The sequence below is a fragment of the Myodes glareolus genome, chromosome 25 (genome assembly GCF_982192425.1).
Source record: "Myodes glareolus chromosome 25, mMyoGla1.1, whole genome shotgun sequence".
In the NCBI taxonomy this organism is placed as follows: domain Eukaryota; kingdom Metazoa; phylum Chordata; class Mammalia; order Rodentia; family Cricetidae; genus Myodes; species Myodes glareolus.
This window is the reverse complement of record NC_142050.1, coordinates 39,002,376-39,020,441: the sequence shown is the minus strand read 5'-3', so window position 1 is coordinate 39,020,441 and position 18,066 is coordinate 39,002,376. Positions and strand designations below refer to the sequence as shown.

At 41.9% G+C, this 18,066-nt stretch overlaps 1 protein-coding gene across 4 annotated transcripts in view; it reads right to left on the bottom strand.

Annotated features, from left to right (window-relative positions):
- Positions 1-15,037, bottom strand: part of Mgam2 (maltase-glucoamylase 2 (putative)) — an 84,458-nt gene extending 69,421 nt beyond the window's left edge. Inside the window, exons 1-3 of one of the 4 annotated variants that reach the window (XM_087901708.1) lie at positions 14,927-15,037; positions 5,597-5,702; positions 1,424-1,500 (exon numbers count right to left, since the gene is read on the bottom strand). In XM_087901708.1, the coding sequence (XP_087757834.1) occupies positions 1,424-1,500; positions 5,597-5,702 (183 nt within the window). In that variant the 5' untranslated portion in view covers positions 14,927-15,037. The other 3 variants (XM_087901709.1, XM_087901710.1, XM_087901711.1) reach the window with 3 other exon arrangements.
- Between the last annotated feature and the right edge of the window lie 3,029 nt (positions 15,038-18,066).

Here is an 18,066-nt window from a genome sequence, read left to right as displayed (position 1 = left end):
ATCATCACTTATGCAAATATTTCTGGAAGAACAGCAAAGTGCAATGGAGCTTATGAATGAATGAAACAAATATTAAAGCATAAGAGAAGCATCAGCTATTATTCAGGATGTAACCACAACTAATATCTCAAGTTAAAAAGTTAGGAAAAACTTTTTGAGAAATGGTAGCAAGTTTAAAGTAATCAATAATTACACAAAGTAATGATAATGTAAATGAAAGGTAATAATACAAAATAATCATTAGTAAGAAAAGTATCCTTATAATCAAAATAAACATCAGCTAGAAATACAATGAACTCTATTTGCAATAAAAACTGAAGCTATGGCTGGAGAGTTGTGATGCGCACCTCTATTTACCACATTCAGAAGGCAAAGGCAGATGGAGCCCTGTGAGTTCAATGCCAGGCCGGTCTACAGAGTTCCAGGCCAGCCAGAGCTAACCAGAGAAACCCTGTCTTAAAAAACAAAATCCCTGAAGCTATGAAATACCCAGAAAGAACTTCCCAATAAAACACATATTAAGAACAACAACAACAACAACACCACACACACACACACACACACACACACACACACACACACACACACACGTATGATCTCCTTTACTCCCAGTACTAGGGAGGAAGAGGCAGGCAGATCTCTGGGTTTGAGTTCATCCTGGTCTGCATAGTGAGTTCCAGGACAACCAGAGCTATACAGATAAACGCTGTTTTGAAAAACCGCAGATAGATAGATAGATAGATAGATAGATAGATAGATAGATAGATAGATAGAAAATAAAAGAGAGGCTGTCTATCTCTTTATAGCGAGAAGATATACTAAGATACCAATTCTTGAAAACTAAAATTTAGTTAACAATCCGAATTTCTACTTAAATATAACAATATTAGATATCAAATGTAAAATACAGGGTACAGAAATGAAATCTAATTAAACACCACTATTATGGTTTAGGTCACACAGTCACAAGAAGACAGTGCTCCATTATTGGCTAATCTCATGGACATCAGCCAGGAGTGAAATCTGTTTCTTCACACATGTCCATTAGAATCTCAGTTGCCAGGTAGTCAACTTCAGAAGACCCTTGTTACACTCAGTGACATAAATTCAAGTGCCTTAGTCAACCACACTTTCTTGCTGGCCCACTTCTAGAGGAGCGTTAGGCTAGCCCACAAATGTTTAAACTCTTCAAGGTCAATCCACACCTAGAAGTGTCTCCAGCCATTGGTATCTTGCTTCTACTTTGACCTTTGGAACTTGTCTGCACGTGTACCTCATTTTCCAGCCTATTTCCTGTACTTTGTTAGTGCAGCTGTTTTTTATTTATCAAGACAAGACACTGCAGAACTATCAGACATCCCACCATTTCTCCCTTCGCAATGAACAGAGCCTGTAGGCTGCCAGCAAGGACCCCATGACTGACCTCTGTCACCACCTGGCCGGGTGCACAGTCTATTCTTTCTGACTCAGCAATGTTTGGGCAATCGGGAGTAAAGGAACCTGTAAGGAAAGTAAAGTCCAAAGTTAATACTTGTGTGTAATCGCATGTACAGATTCTAGGTCTGTTTTCCAATCAAATCACTGGTAGCTGATACCAATATTTATACATAATGTTCACTTCAAATGTTAAATTACTTCCTCTTTTAAATTAGTTGGTTGACTTTTTAAGACATATAATCATCTTACTATATATTCAACCCCATAAAATATGCAATTCTATATGTGCTACCTAGTTTTTTTTAATGTCAATTTAACACAGACTGGAATCATTTAGGAATGACCTCAATTGAGAAAATGTCCCAAGAAAGACCTATGAGCAAGTCCATAGTGCATTTTCTCAATTACTGGTTGATGTGGGAGGGCCCAGTGAATTGTGGGTTAGTGCACCCCTGGGCTTGTGCTTCTGAGTGCTGTAAGAAAGCAGGCTGAGCAAGCCATGAGGAGCAAGCCAGTAAGTCACACCCTCCCGTGGCCTCTGTGTCAGCTCCTGCTTCCAGGTTCCTGCCCTGCTTGAGATCCTGTCTTGACTTCTTTCAGTGATGGACTGTTATCTAGAAGTTTAAACCGAAACAGACCTTCTTCTCCTGACGTTGGTTTTGATGTCATGATCTTTATTACAGCAATAGAAGCTTAGACACCATGGTTTTCATTAGTTTTTACAAACTTGGAAAAGCATTAACTACCAATAACTCTAGAATACTTTCATCAAACCCAGAAGAAATCACATCATTACCAGTGATCTCTTTCTTGTCACCTCTTCCTCGGGTCTCAGGAAAATATTTATCTATTTTCTGTCCTCATGTAATTGTCTATTCTGGTTATTTTACGTAAAATGGAGGCATTCTGTGCCTACTTCCCCACTCCATGCTGGGATTTTTGTCTAACTTGTATTTACATGAGTCTTGTGCATGCCCTCAGAACACTGTAAGTTCATATGTGCAACCTCCATGTTGTGCCCTGAACGGACTGTGTCTTTGAAGTCTCTGGCTCTATTACAATCTTTCGACCTCCTTTTCCTTAGAGTTCTCTGAGTTTTGGTGCGAGGACTGTGGTATGTTCATCCCCCTTTGGGCCGAGCACTCCACAGTCTCTTACTCTCTGTACACTGACCGGTGGTGGGTCTCTGTGGTATTTGCCATTAATGCAGGAAGAAGCTTCTCTGAGGAAGGCTGAGTAAAGCACTGACTTATGGGTACAGCAAGGAGTCATTAGGAGTCATGTTAATAACCATGTCCACTTGGAAGAGCAACAATATTAGATGAGCTGTAGTATTTTCTGTGCATCCTAGATATTAAGTAGTATAATCTGTGCCATTTGAAAATGTTAATGTATTTCTTGTGGCCTGTGTTTTTCTCAGTTAGATAATGTCATTGAAAGGCCAACAATTTTCAGTTTCATTTTATTTCAATCTGGCTGTCCCTCCCCCCTCCTCTTTGGTTTCTGTGCTTGAGTTACCTAATCTGAGGTCTTGAATATTCTTATCTATGCATTGCTTGTTAAAGGTTCATGGTTTGAAGTCTTCCATTTAAATCTTGATCTATTTTTAATTAATTTCCATATAAATTGCCAGGTAGAAACCCAGTATCATTTTTTCTATGCATGGGTATATCCAGTTGAATTAGTCAGTTGATTTTTGATTTATTTGTTTATGTTTGGGTTGTTTGTCTGTCTATTTGTCTGCTTGTTTGATTTCAACAGATTTTCACTCTGATCCAGAACTCATTATGCAGCCCATTTGGCCTTGAATTCACGGCAACCTCCTGCAATAGCCTCCAAGTGCTGCGATTCTAAGAATTAGTCACCAGACTGGGCTTTCACTTTAACTTCATTCCACCCATTTCAATAGACTGTGGTGCAGAACAGAAGGTATTGCTGATATTCCTTTAGATCTATACTTTCCCTCAAATTTAGTATTATTGTCTTAGTCTTTCAGAACTTAATTGAGCCTTCTTCCACTTAAGAATAACCGAGTGTGGCAGAGTCAAAGGCTTCATGAGCAATCCAAACCAGGATTTCATCCAGTTCCAGGCAGCAGTTATTGTGGGTATAACAGGGACTCTCCAGTGCCTTTGATCCTTATATATCTCTACTATCCTGTGGCTCTGGAGAGGGGTAGTTAAAAATGGATTAATGATTTATTTAAGCATGAAATTTGAAACCACAAAATTCCTGGAAGAAAATCAGGAAATAACATCGTAATTGACTTTGCAAAGAAGCACAGGCAACCAAAGCAAAATTAGACAAATGAGACCATACAAAATCAAAAGTTACTGAGCGGAAGCCATCAATTAAGGGAAACAGCAGCAAAGAGAGAGTGATGTAAGCCAGATGTCCGATAAGAAATTAGTTTCCAAAGTCTACAAGGAATGGCCCAAAATGACTACCTTGCTTTACAATTGGATAAAGAAACTAATTAGTATTTCTCTAAAGAAAACCTACTAGTGGCCAAAAGGTGCAAAGGGATGCTGTACATCACTGATCACCAGGGACCTGAAAATCAAAACCATTGTATCATCAGCGCAAAGGTGCCATCTCCCATGAGTTCAGATAGCTATGACCAAATCAAAGACAAGACGGCTGCTGGTGAGGATGTGAAAGACTGGAATCCTTCTGTACTACAGAGAAGGAATTAAAACCCAAACTACTGCATGCTCCTTTAATACCACTTCTGAAAACTTAGACGTTTAGGCCTTAAAGAGATATTACACTTGCACAGTAACTGTGGCACGATTCACAGTGCCAAGATGTGCAGACATCCTCAATGTCCACTGAAGGCCGAATGGACAAAGAATATGGGTATTACAGACAGTGGAATATGTGCAGTCTTGGGGGAAAGAAGTCGTGCAGCATGCACTAGCATTTCTCTTTTCAACCCATGGGTACACAGCCTCAAAAAATATAAGGGAAAAGTCAGTTGTGTAAAACCAACTGAAGCACTCAGCTGCTCTGGATGGATCAGAGAGTTTTAACATGCATGGGTACATGAAATTTAATCTTATACTAGGGAAAGGAAGAGACACATACAATAGGTAGTAATCTCTTTTGTTATTTAAAAATGCATTAGGGAAGAAGTAGAAACAGACTCAAAATAGGAAGGTGGGGGTGGGTACCGAGTGGGGTGGAGGAGACTAAGACTAATTCATCATGACTAAGGCTGTAGTCATGATGAATTGCTGGAGAGAAAAATAAATAAAGAAAACGGGGTGGGGGGTAAGAGAGAGAGAAAAGTGAAGACAATGCACAGGCAAGACCCTGCAATCAGCAGCGTTCATCTTTATTGTGTATCTCATCTACAGCAGTGAAGAACTTTATCAAACAGAACTCCAAACTTCAAATTTCGTTAACATAATTTTTTATTTTATGTTATCCTTGTTGCTTTCGGAGGTGGTATGGGATCTCATATTGCAGACTAGCCTATGTAACTCATTACTCTGTAACCCACTGCAGTAAAATAATGCATGCCATTTTTACCTCAGCTCCCTGAGAAAAGCAATTCTTCATATTATATATGTTGTTATGTGTTGTTTTATTATTTAAAATATGACATTTGCATTGATGAGACATTACTCTGTCGCTCCTCTCTGTGTAAATGTCTTCATGAGTGTGTGGGTGGGGAAGAGAGGAAGAGAAAGGGAGGGGGTGGTTTCAAAGGTGGCATCTGGGAAGAAATCGCAAAGGTTTCAGTCTTGCTATCCGTTAGAGGCTAACATTAGTTAATGCACAAAGGCTGGCTTCATTGGCTGGCCCTCCACTTCCTCTGAGCCAAAGTCCATTTCCATAGTGGTGAAGTTGGCACTGCTCCTTCTCGCCCAGAGCTCCATTGTGTATAATGCGGCATGGGCATCAGGTGAGACTAATTCTAGATCCCACTGACACCGCATTAAATGGACTCAGAGTGCCCAGAATATCATTTACACCCAAAGTTAAGTTGCAAGAACAGAATACTTATCTTGAAGAATGACTTAAACTAGTCATGGAGACAGATTTTAAATAGCTTGATATGGGATGGTGATGAATGAATAAAACGGCATCTCTGGCATCCAGAGAGGACTTGCTTTGCCCATCCTTCAAGCGTAGCACCCACCATTGCTCTTACCTGGAGAATCTTCCAGCACAAGAAGCAACAAAAGGATATCTAATGCCAATACAAGTATATTGAAAATGATCAGAAGGACTTCCAATACACTGAGCCTTCTCGCCATCTAGACAGACACAAAAATCCGGTTAAAGTAAACCATGTCAGAGCAGAAACTGTGATCTAATGGCCAGCATGGGAGACTGGAGCTGCGGCTTGGTCAGGAAAGTACTCAGTTCAAAACACAAGGCCCTAAGTTTGGAACACCATCTGGGCATGCAGCAGAGGCAGAGAAAGAAAGGTTCTGAACTCTACTGGGTAGCTAGTCTAGCTGAATCTTTCAGCTCAGGGTTCAGCAAGAGAAACTCTTTCAAAAAACACAATGGAGAAAAATAAAGAAGGACGCCTATTGTTTTGGCCTCTACATGCACATGTTCACATATTCATGTACACCTCTACCCATGCATGCACATACACTACACAGACACACACGTAAACAGAGATACGTGCACAGAAGTCAACTTGTTAACAAACAGACTTGATTATTAGCTTTTCTCTTTACATAAACTAGAAAAATTTGCTTCTATAAACATATGTGCCCCTGGTGCATATGTGTAGGCCATCAGACACTTTGTAAGAATCTGTTCTCTACTTCCACCATGCAGGTGATGGGATTGAACTTGAGTCATTCAGATGTAAGTGCCAGTGCCTGCTCAGCCTACTCACCATCTCCAATCACCCCAGTATCAGCTGTTTCCCAAGGAAAAGTAAATAAAACACAAAGAAAGATAGAGAGATAGAGAGAGAGAGAGAGAGAGAGAGAGAGAGAGAGAGAGAACAAATATATTCACGATGGAGGGCTGAGAGCCTGAGATGGTTCATAAAGACCTGTTCATTGTTACCTTGACTCTAACACTCACCCTGTTTAGAAGAAAAGAAGGTACAAATAGGGAGAAAAGAATCAAAAAAGAATGGGTCCACATCTCCTTCCAGTTCCTGTGCACTGGTGCTGGGGTGCACACTGGAACACTGAACCTATAAGAATCGGATAATATGATCCCAGAAGAATGTTTCTGTTCATGTTGGTAGCACACAAACACACATACATTTGGTGGATTTCCATGCTTTGGCCTAAGTGCAGGGTTGGAGAATGTGTGAACTGGGGACAAAGAACTTGAATTACATTCCTGGTTTTCTGACAGAGGGGTGGCTTATCTGATTGGGTCTGTGTCTCCTCATCTACCCAGATCAGACTGTGTACTATATGTCACATTTTTGCCCTAATAATAGCAAATTCAATATCACGATGTGGCACAGCCATATCTGATGGGAATGGCAAAAGCCATAAGGCCAGCGGAGCTACTCCTCAAAGACCCAGCAAAGCTGAGCCACATGACGGCCTCCGTGCCACCTTAGGCTTTTATTGCCACCTGTTGCATACTTAGGAGACTTTTATTATTTGCACAATTTGGCAATGTTGGATTGGTTAGAAACTTCTTATGAATCATCTATGCCTTCTTCCAGGAGTACCGCCTTTAGGCTTCCCCAGAAAATCCTGAACATACGACCCCTCCCGCATTTAGAAAGATAACCTTATCTACTTGAAGGTCTTTCTTACGCCTTAGAGGTTGTGACACCCATAAAGAAGTCAGAGGTCTCTTTATGAGGCTATGAGACAATCTTGAAACATCTGTCCTTGTACTTACTCAGGAACAAGATAATCAAAACAAAGCAACTTAAAGGGGTCAACAAGGTTCCGTGGCCTAGAGGAGTTGGCCATAGATCAGACCGCAAGTCTCTTCCCACTGTGCACCCGGGCAATTACGTGGCATATATAACAACAAAATTACCTGAAGTTATCTCTGCCCTACACACGGACGTATATCATGTAGAAAGATGATAAAAGAATGAAATGCCAGGGCCTTTCTTTCTTGAAAACTTACCTCATGCAGAGCCACTGTGGTGTCATATGACCCAAGGAGAGAATGCCCGGATTAGATATATAAGCAAATTCTATAGATATAAAACGTGAACATTGCATTATGCTTGATTTGAATAACAGCTGCAGCAGCTTTGGCCTGAGGATTCTTCTTGGGCACTCTGACCGTTAGGAGTTAGTACTGCATGGCTTGGGATGTGGCTATGTGCCCAGGCTGGCTTGGAGACTTTGTTTGGGGCTAGCATCCTTGTGGTCACCAAAGCTACCAGCCTGAGAACAGACTGCCATATGCAGCTAGGTTTCTAAAAAATGGGTTATGGGGTTAATGAGTAAGAATGATTATAAAAGATCACTCGATAAATCATGTCAAACTTGGGGGGAAATTGCTTAAAAAGATAACTCTGCCCTGTCATCATTCATCAGTGATGCTTAAAACTATGCAAGACAAAGTGAAACACATGCCCCAAACCAGAAATGATCTGTGTTTTGGAACAACATGAATCTATCCATGCTTACTGAATTCTGCATGACTAAGGAAGCACATCGGCTGCTAGTCAGTCAGGCTGCAGAGTCTCCTGATCATCAATCCCAGCTCACTCCTTCCCTCCTTGACCCCTTACATCCTCTAGGTACCTGTCAACCACTAGGGCTGGCTCCCGGCAACTATGTACCTTATGGTTCCAAGGCGCCTCTTAACTCCAATCGCTATTATTGTCTACTGTTGGGAGCTGTTGATCCCTGGTCGCCCCTTGACTGTCTTTGCCTGCACCTTCTCTGAGCACGAGACCTCGCCTGCAGCTGCTCTGAGCAGGAGGCCTTGATGGCAGGCTGATGAAACCAGCAGCTGAAAGATGCTGAGAGCTGGGCGTGGCTAAGGATCCATCCCTATATAAGCTGCCCCTGAGCACAATAAAGCTTGGCACTTGGCATTCTTGTATCAAGGATGACCTGTGTCCGTGCCTCTCTCTGTCTCTGTGTGTATGTTTTTAAGTCTCCAGGCTTAGTACCCAATTCGCGGACAGTCTTGTAGTGGTACGGGAGCTATAGCACCGTCTCTCTTCGGGTTTTTACAAGTTGGGTTTTTACACATGTACACGTGAGGTGTAACACAAAATTTATCAGCCTCTTGAATTGTTCCACTTTGTAAGCCCTAAACACTACTAATCTATGTCTCACAAGCTTATGCCCTTTTCTTCTTCTGTAATATTTTTGAAATTAGAATATAATTACATAATTTCCCATTTCTGTATGTGTTCTACTTATATGCACATGAGTGCGTACAATACCCACCCCATGCTGTATACATGTTGAGGCCAGAGCTGGGTATCAGGTACCTCCCTCTAACATTTGAGCCAGGGTCTCTCACTGAACCTGTTCTGGCTAGACATGTAGGCCAGTAAGCCCGGGAAATCCTCATGTCTACCAGTGCCCATCCATTGTGGCTGAGGCTACAGACAGACATGGACATTCCAATCCCAGCTTTTATGTTGGTGCTAGGGTTCAAATCCCAGGTCTTCCTCAATGTGCAGCAAATCATTTACCCGCTGAGACATATCCCCAGCCTTTACATCTTTTTTTTTTCTTTTCTTTTCTTAAACTTTGTTGTTTTGTTGTTGCTTGTTTTGTGGGTTTTGGAACTGTCTTTTCATATATGTTCTTTTAGTCATATGTTATGACAACATTTAAAAGGTGAGAATACAGCGATCTGCTCTGATCACCAAATCAGCTCCATTCCCTAACCATACAATACTAATAAATACACACATTTCCATACCTGATATGTCCCTAGGGAAGGAGCACAGTCATTCTATCATCCCATATCCAAGGGTTCAGTGCAGATCCTGCCATACTGAAGGCTCTCAAACAGCAGCTCCAGAGCCCTAATGTGCCTAGGAGCTTCTCCAAAGGCATCTACACAAGTCATCAATAACATGACACCATGGTCCTAAGTGACGCATGAAGGAAATGCTCCCTGAACCTCTGGAACCCCAATGAACATGCTAACAGAGTACCTCAGGGGCCAGACAAATGGCCAGACCCTCCAGTGTCTTGGTTGTGCCTTAGGCTTGAGGAGTCCTTGAGAGCACTGTAAAGTGAGGGTGTGGAAGAAACAGGTATAACAAACGCCCCGTTAACCCGGACATTAAGTCACATGTTTAACATGAGCAAAAGTTAACAATGTCAGAATTCTGTTTTAAGAGTAAAGGAGGAAATTCAATTTAGGGCGTTTGTCTCCTTTCTTTCAGGGGACTTTGGACAAGTCAGGATCTGGGACAGAAAGAGAGCCCTTTGTATTTCCTCAATCTTCACTCAGTGCAGCAGTATCACTTTTAACGACATTGCTAAGGTGTGGGGAACCAATGAAATCATGCTCTTTGCAGAGTGCGCATGCTCTTTCAGAAGAACATGGTTCCTGGGGAAAACAACAGCAGTCAGAATCTGGAGCTCCAAGTGATCAAGGCACAGGACTGTTCAGAACCAGCTAGGGTTCAGTCTCTGCATTTAGGGCTGGTGCCCACAGAGGAGTCTTATCTGTCGCAAAAGGCTCAGCACTGGAATTAGGCAGGTGAGCTTAGGACCTCAACTCTAGAAAGTTGCACTTGACAGGTCACAAGATGGTAGTTAACCATATGAAACCAAAACTAGTAGCTACACATCCCCAGCAGGGGTGAGTGTATTCATGACACCCCTCCTGGGTAGCCTCAAGGGGTAGGGCCACCCACTAAAACCTTGAAGGGGGATGGGAGGATTCAGTCAACAGGACTCTTAGGAAGAAGCAGGGATCATGTTCAGTTGAACCTTTTGATTGCTAATAAGAAAAAGAAATGTAACTATGTTGGAGAATGGATTGTCTGTTTGACCCTGAGTGTCATAGGCAAGTTCTTGGAAAGGCAGAAAAGAATGAAAAGGGAGATGAAGGAATGGAAAGAGGGAGGGAGAAAGGAGAGCAGCAGGGCTAGAGGGGATGAAGTAAGGACAGGGGCAGAAACTGCCGGGTTCAGGAAGTGTACTGCAAGTACTCTCTGACAGAACAGAGAGGTTCTCTGTCTCTCCCCATCTGGGGAGGGCTGAAGAATGGATTGAAAGCAACCTGGTCACCAGGTTTACAAGCCCACAGCCTAGGGCCCTGGGAGTTAGTGCCAGGAGGCTAAGGTTTCCTTGCCCAATCCAGAGAGAGGACAGAGTTCAGCTGGTAGTCCAAGGATGACTCCCAGATACCTGACCCAGAGGCCTGGCAGGAAAATACAGACTAGAAGGCCTTGTCCTCAGTGAGCTTCCAGCAAGGGATTTCTCTCTTCATAGAACCTAGCTGGCCTGCCAAAATCAGAGGCCCATTTGTGTCCATAAAAGCATACTTTATTTTCTTCTAAAAAGGTACTCAATTCCTTATTCTCATAGTTTCAGGTTTGTATAATAGAGTTCCTCAAAATAGATTGTCATGACTTAACAGTAAACAGCTATTCAAATTCAGAACAATATAAGATCAAGCAAAAGCTTTAGAACTCAATTTAGTCTTTAAAACACTATGCAATGATTCCTGCAGGTAGGCTTCGTATTTGTGATTTACACAGGCCACCGGAGAGAGGTCACCACAAATGAGAATACCCAAAGAGCCTCCACAATCAATGAACTATTAGCAGTGCATAGCTCAGGCTCTTATGGGTACACGTGACCAGAAAGTACATCACAGGGTAGGGTAGCTTTGAGAGCAGGTGGCCTGGCCCCACTTCTAGTTCTATCTCTGTGCTCTGTGCCTACAGCTAAGGATGTGGACTCTCAGCTGCCTGCTTTAGCCACCATGCTGACTGCAGCCCTGTCTCCCCACCATAATGGACTCTTGGGTTCCTCTAGAGCCATAAGCCCCAGTAACCCTTCTTTATAAAGCTTTGGTCACGGTGTTTTACCACAGTAGCCGAAAAGCAACTAGAACACGCATGAACCTTCTTTATTCTTTAACAACATCCCGGCTTCTCTTTTTCTTGTACTCTTAGAAATTTGTAGGCCTACATATGGATATTTGTTATCTAACTTGCAATTTATCCTTTTATCCCAACATATACCCTTAAAAAGGATCCAAACCTTCATGTCTGCATTGATATTTTGTCTGAACATAGATACCACCAGGGTTCATCACCTCCCCGCAGAACTTGAACCTGGGACCCACGGATGGCCTCCCCTCCTCCTCTCATTTCCAGAGCCTCAGTGAAAATTCAAGCCCTCTGTAAAAGTTTAATCATGGTTGTCTACATCTTATCCTTACACAATCATCTCCACAAAGGAAAAGCAACTGTTTTCCAGAAATTACCTTATCTCCCACCTCTCAACCCAAGTTTTTCTTTAAGACTTATGCACAGTTGAGCAAACTCCAATCTTTCCCACTATGTTCTCAGTAGATGATTTTCTCTTGTCCAAGCTTGGTTCTTGCTTTCATTTCTAGCTCCTCCATAACTGGTCTTCTCAAAAGCCCTCCTTCAGTTCTGTCCTTTCTAGTATTGTCAATCTCTCCCTACAAAGCTGCTTGTCCGACTCACGGTATCTCTCAAGTGGCTCTAACCCATCATTGGCTCGGTTCTTCTATAGCTATGATTTCACCTCTCTTTTTCATTTCCTAGTTCTCCTTCAAGAGGCAAATATTAAGCTGTGGATGTGGCTCACTGAGCATGCGTGGGACTCTGAGTTCAGTCCTCAGCACAAACAAGCCAAGTGCTGTAATCACATCACTGGGGAGGTAGACACAGGAGGGTCAGAAGTTCGAGGCTGTCCTCTACTAAGTAGAGAGTTTGAAGTCCGCCTGAACTATGTTAGACTTGGTCTGCAAACAGAAAACAAAAGCAGCAATATATTTCTATACTATTGCACCTTGTCTTTATTGCTTCCTCATGTATTACTGGCATGGTTTGTGTTTCCTGCATTCTACTGATTATAATTTTACTAAGGTTGCCAGCAACTAAGTTACCAAATACAATGGACATTGTCTTCATTGCCTCACCCCATCGACCTGCTGTCTTCTCCTGGGAAATTGCAGCTATTGATACGCTTAACATTGAATTTTCTACCTACAGTCCTGGATTCTTTTCAGGTGTCTGTGAGTCTCCTATTTTATTAATTGCTGATATCTTTCAAAAGATCCCAGAGTCCCCTTTTACACTGCCCACTCTCTTTGAGCCATCTCCATCATTCATGTGACACACAATACCTGACAATAGTTCAACCTGTGTATCTAACCTACAGACTGGGATTCATATAGTCAGTGATATGTTAATGCTTCAAGAACCCCCCGCCAAGACTGAACCAAAATGAACATGTTTAAATATAACATCATTCTCCATTCTACCCCAGTCCCAATGCCTACCAATCCTGCCAATCAACTACTTATCTAAATATAACTTGCATGAAAAATTATAATTCCCTTTTTGAACTCCAGAGAATCTTTCTTATTTTTAAAGTAAGTTTAGTTCTAACAGGCAGTCAGGAACCAGCTCAGCTGTACTGCTTTCTCAGTAACTGAGTCATGTTCCCAATAACCCAGTACAGACAGCCATTAGGATCCACTGTAGTCAAGCCTTAATGGTGTCCTAAGCTATAAGTGCTTTAACCTTGTGACCAAAGTCCTCATGACTGGGCAAAGTCCTATGCCCAGTTGCTCAGCCTCTCCCCTCCCCTGTGTTCCCAGACATTAAACCACCCTTATGCAACAATAGTCTAAAAGCAGTGTGAAAAAGCAAGCACTCACTTTAGTTTTGGCTTTTTCTCTGACTTGACATTTTTCTTCATTCCTGTCTTTCAGAGTTATACTATTACCATTCATATAAATATTTTCATATAAATATATAATTAAATTTTTAACTGAGGTGTCCTTCAAGTGAATGTATAAGAATTCAAGAAAAGCAATAGAGTGTGGAGCAATAAGCAGTAGATAACTTGCCAAAAGGAGGTCAAGAAGAACTGTTAGCTCTCAGAGAAGCAGAGGTGGAGGGGTTGGAATTGGGAGGGGTAGCTATTCTTATTAACCTCAACCCATCCATTGACTATCTTCTGCTAAACTATCAAAAAGACTTACTCTCCATTGCATATGAATTGTATTGGACTAGGGCTATAACAAAACCATCAAAACCCTTGACTCTTAAGGTGCACAGGAGTTCAGATCCCAGAACTCAGTAAATGCCAGGTGGCATGTTGGCTCTTCTATGATTCCAGCCTGCAAAGGTGGATATGAAATCCACAGAGCAAGATACTAGCAAGACTAGCTAACTAAGCAAAATCTGGGTTTGACAGAGAGACCCTGCCTCAAATGAATAAGATAGGTGAGTGAGAAAAAAATGGATTCCTGATATCAGCCTTTGGTATCTACCTGCAGGCAAGAGCACACATGATCACGCACATCACATGTGCAGACATATACAAGTAAACATGTGTACATACACACACACTAGTAAAGAAGAAATAAGAGGAAATCTGCATCATTATAATCTCATAAATCCATGCAACAAATAAAGCAGGCGACCACCATGATTCCCACTTTATAAATGAACATTAAAGAATTTCTGTATAAACATGATTAGAAGCAGAACTGAGGGACAAGCACCGCTTCTTCACCTGGTCCTTGAGTACTGTCTCTACATTCCCCAGATGACAGTGCTTTAAGGCTGAGATAAAAACTCTAACGTGGGATGTAAGGCAATGAAAAGACAGAGAGACCCACTCCAAACACTCTTAGTGCCTGACTTCAATCCTTAAGAACATAGCTCCAGGCAGCATCAAGACAAAACACTGGCCATTGACTAGCCTTTCTCCAAGTACTATTTCTCTTCACAGGGAGCATTTTCTTTCTAGCCTCTACAAACCAAAAGCAGGTGCCCTGTTCAGGTCTCCTTAACCTTTCTGAAGGTCCAAATTCTACAAGGCAGCTCCTACAATTTGGGGTCACTATCATCACCCTGTCATAGAAGCCATTGCCATCTCAGCAGAGGAAAGTGTGGGGACTCATAAAGGCAGAAGTTCTTCCCTATTTAGAAGTTCTTAAATCTGGAACCCTGGACCACATTCACCTTCCTCTGAATCCCTGCCACCCTTGACTGACCTCCAGAAGGATTCCAGCTGCGTGTTCTTCCAAGGGTTTTCCCAGAATGAGAGGGACAGCTTCCGTGAGGCCCTTGTCATTTGTCCTCCACACATAACATATGTCACATAGAAAGGCATGCACGCACACATGTACACAGCTTAGATACAGACACACCGTCTTTCCATTTTATAGCTCACCCTTATCTTTCATCCTCTACGAAGAGAATAAAATACAAGGCCCAGGAGGCAAATGTGAATATCTAAAAAACTTAACAGAGCAGGAGCCAGAAATTTTACAAAAGTAAAGATCCCATGTGCTCAAGGATTTCTTCCACGAACAAAGCACTTACCTCATTGCCGTCTCGTCGTTTTCTTTGCTGTGTCTGTCCCTCGTGATTCACAAGAAGCACTGGGCAAAGGTGAGCAGGCTAATAGAGCCTACTTCTGCCACAATTGATTTACTGCCCTATAAAATGGAGAGCAATTGGAGAACGGGAGTGCTAGTACCTCCTTGGTGTTCTTGCTCACGTCTGATTGCTGTGCTTGTCACTCTTGTCTGCCCATCTAACTCAAAGGGTGCAAAAGGAAGGCTTGGTCCAGCTTTCCCGTGGTTATCTCCAGGGCTTGAAATCTGTCACGTACCCATAGTTTGTTAACAGCTAGCCATTTGCTGACTAAGTGAAAATAGAATAAGCTGCTTATGTTTTGTCACATTGCTTCTGTCTTCATTTTTGTCTCCTAAAGTTCACCTGCATTCAAATTTTTCTTAAATCAAATATGCTTCTCCTGCAATTATTTGAATGTCTACAGATTATTTTATTTTATGTGTATGACTGTTTTTTCTGCATTCATGGCCATGCATCCAGTGTGTGCTAGGTTCCCATAGAGGCCGGAAGAGGATGCCAGTTCCCCTGGAGGTACTTACGGATGCTGTGAGCCACCATATGGATGCTGAGAAACAAACCTGGATGCTGCACAAGAGCAGAACGTGCTTTAACAGCTGAGCCACATCTCCGGCTCTCCCCCTACCTCCTATTCATCCTAGATAAGCAAGCATTATTAAACTAGAAACTGAAAGCCATAAAGCGGCCAAACACCTTTGGTGAGTACTTCTGCCTTCCAAGGCTCAGCACCTTTAAAAATTGTTTTATGTTCCAAGAATTTCTGCCTCCCCAATAAGGAAGGTATATTTACCACATCTTTGTTCCAGTTGGCCTTTGTTAGGGGAAAATACGTCTACATTTCATTTCAAATTGGGAAGATATATTGGTCAAATTTCAAGAAAAGAGATTTATTGTTACATAAGTGTTGTAAGAAGGCCGCTTGTTGGTTCCCGGCTGCTCGGCAGCTCAGATCCGAAATAACCACACAGATACTATATTATTTAAATTATGGCCCGTTAGCTCAAGCTTCTTATTGGCTAACTCATACATATTAATTTAACCCATCTCCATTAATCTGTATATCGTCACATGGCTGTGACTTACAGGCTAACGTTCCGGCGTCTGTCTCCAGTAGGGCTCCATGGCTTTTCTCTGCCTCTGCCTCCTTTCTCCCACCATTCACTTTTGTTTTCCCTGCCTACCTAAGTTCTGCCCTGCTATAGTTCCAAAGCAGTTTCTTTATTCATTAACCAATAAAAGCAAGACATAGACAGAGGGACCTTTTATACTACATAAGTTCCGCCTATATTTTTTACTATAGTTCCTTAGCTCTCCACATTTCATGTTTGCGACATTATCCATGTTGTAATGCTGGTACACAATCCACACTAACCTATGTGTTTACTAATTACCAATGAGCTAAATTCACCTTCCACTTTGATGATGGGCAGCTAGAAGATATCAGATGATAAGTTGAGTTGACTTTATGAAAATTATTAGGAAGAATTTTTTTTTGTATGTGTGTGGGGGGGGGGACAAGCATGGGAACTGATATATCTCCCAGCTGTCAGCTGGCAAGCAGGAGTAAAGTTAGCATTTGGCATGGATAAAGCAGCTGTAGAAGCAAGTTGGTGGCAAGAATCATTGGGTCAGAAACTCTTCCTTCCAGAGCATCAAATCCCAAGACCAATGCAAAACTCGAAGCGATGCAGTTGTAAAGACAGGAGCAACAAATTTTGGTGAAACTGACACTATCAATGTCCACTACGGACAGCCCAGATTTGTCTGTGTAGGTACATAAGACAGTCAATTGCTAAGAGAAGAAATAAATTTCTTCTTTAAGTGAAAAGGTTTAGAATTTCTATTGTTTATTTTGACTAGCTTATTGTGATAGTGTTCATCGTCAGCTTGGCAGGATGTACAATGGCCAAGGAGACAAGTCTCCAGGTACCTCTGTGAGGGAGTTTTAAGGCTATTATCATGCCAAAGGTGGTTAACTGAGGTCGGAAGGTCCACTGGTGTCTGGCACGTTTCGCCCGGTTTGGATTCTGGACACCCTAACAAGGAGGAAAGCTGAATACAAGTGTTTGTCATTCTCCACTTCCTGACTGTGTACACAAGGGGACTGGCTCTCTCAAACTCTTGTTACTTTGCCTTCTCTTCCTTGATGAACCGTAGTCTTTCTCCCTTAAAAAACCCTTTCTCCCTTAAGTTGATTTGGTCAAAATATTTTATCACAGCAGGAGATAAAGAAACAGAGATAGCTATTTAACAGTAAAATTTTGATCTTTTTTATTGATTTTATTGAGGTCTACATTTTTCTCTGCTCCACTTTCTCCCTCTCCCCTCCCCTTTAACCCTCTCCATGGTCCCCATGCTCCCAATTTACTCAGGAGATCATGTCTTTTTATACTTCCCATGTAGTTTAGATCCATGTATGTCTCTCTTAGGGTCCTCATTGTTGTCTAAATTCTCTGGGATTATGGATTGTAGGCTGGTTTTCTTTGCTTTATGTCTAAAAGCCACTATGATTGAGTACATATGATAATTATCTTTCTGGGTCTGGGTTACCTCACTCAATATGATGTTTTCTAGCTCCATCCATTTGCCTGCAATTTTCAAGATGTTGTTTTTGTCTACTGTGTAGTACTCCATTATGCAAATGTGCCACATTTTACTTGTCCCTTCTTTGGTCAAGGAGCATTTAGGTTGTTTCCAGGTTCTGGCTATGACAAACAATGCTGTTATGAACAGAGTTGAGCATATGTACTTGTGGTAATATTGAGCATCCTTTGGCTATATACCCAAAAGTGGAATTGCTGAGTCTTGAGAAAGGTTGTTTCCTAATTTTCTGAGAAGTCGCCATACTGATATCCAAAGGGGCTGTACCAGTTTGCACTCCCACCAGCAATGCAGGAGTGTTCCCTTTAACCACAACCTCTCCAGCATAAGTTGTCATCAATATTTTTGATCTTGGTCATTTTTACGGTGTAAGATGAAATCTCTGAGTTGTTTTGATTTGCATTTCTTTGATGACTTAGAATGTTGAGCATTTCCTTAAGTGTCTTTCAGCCATTTTAAATTCCTCTGTTGAAAGTTCTCTGCTT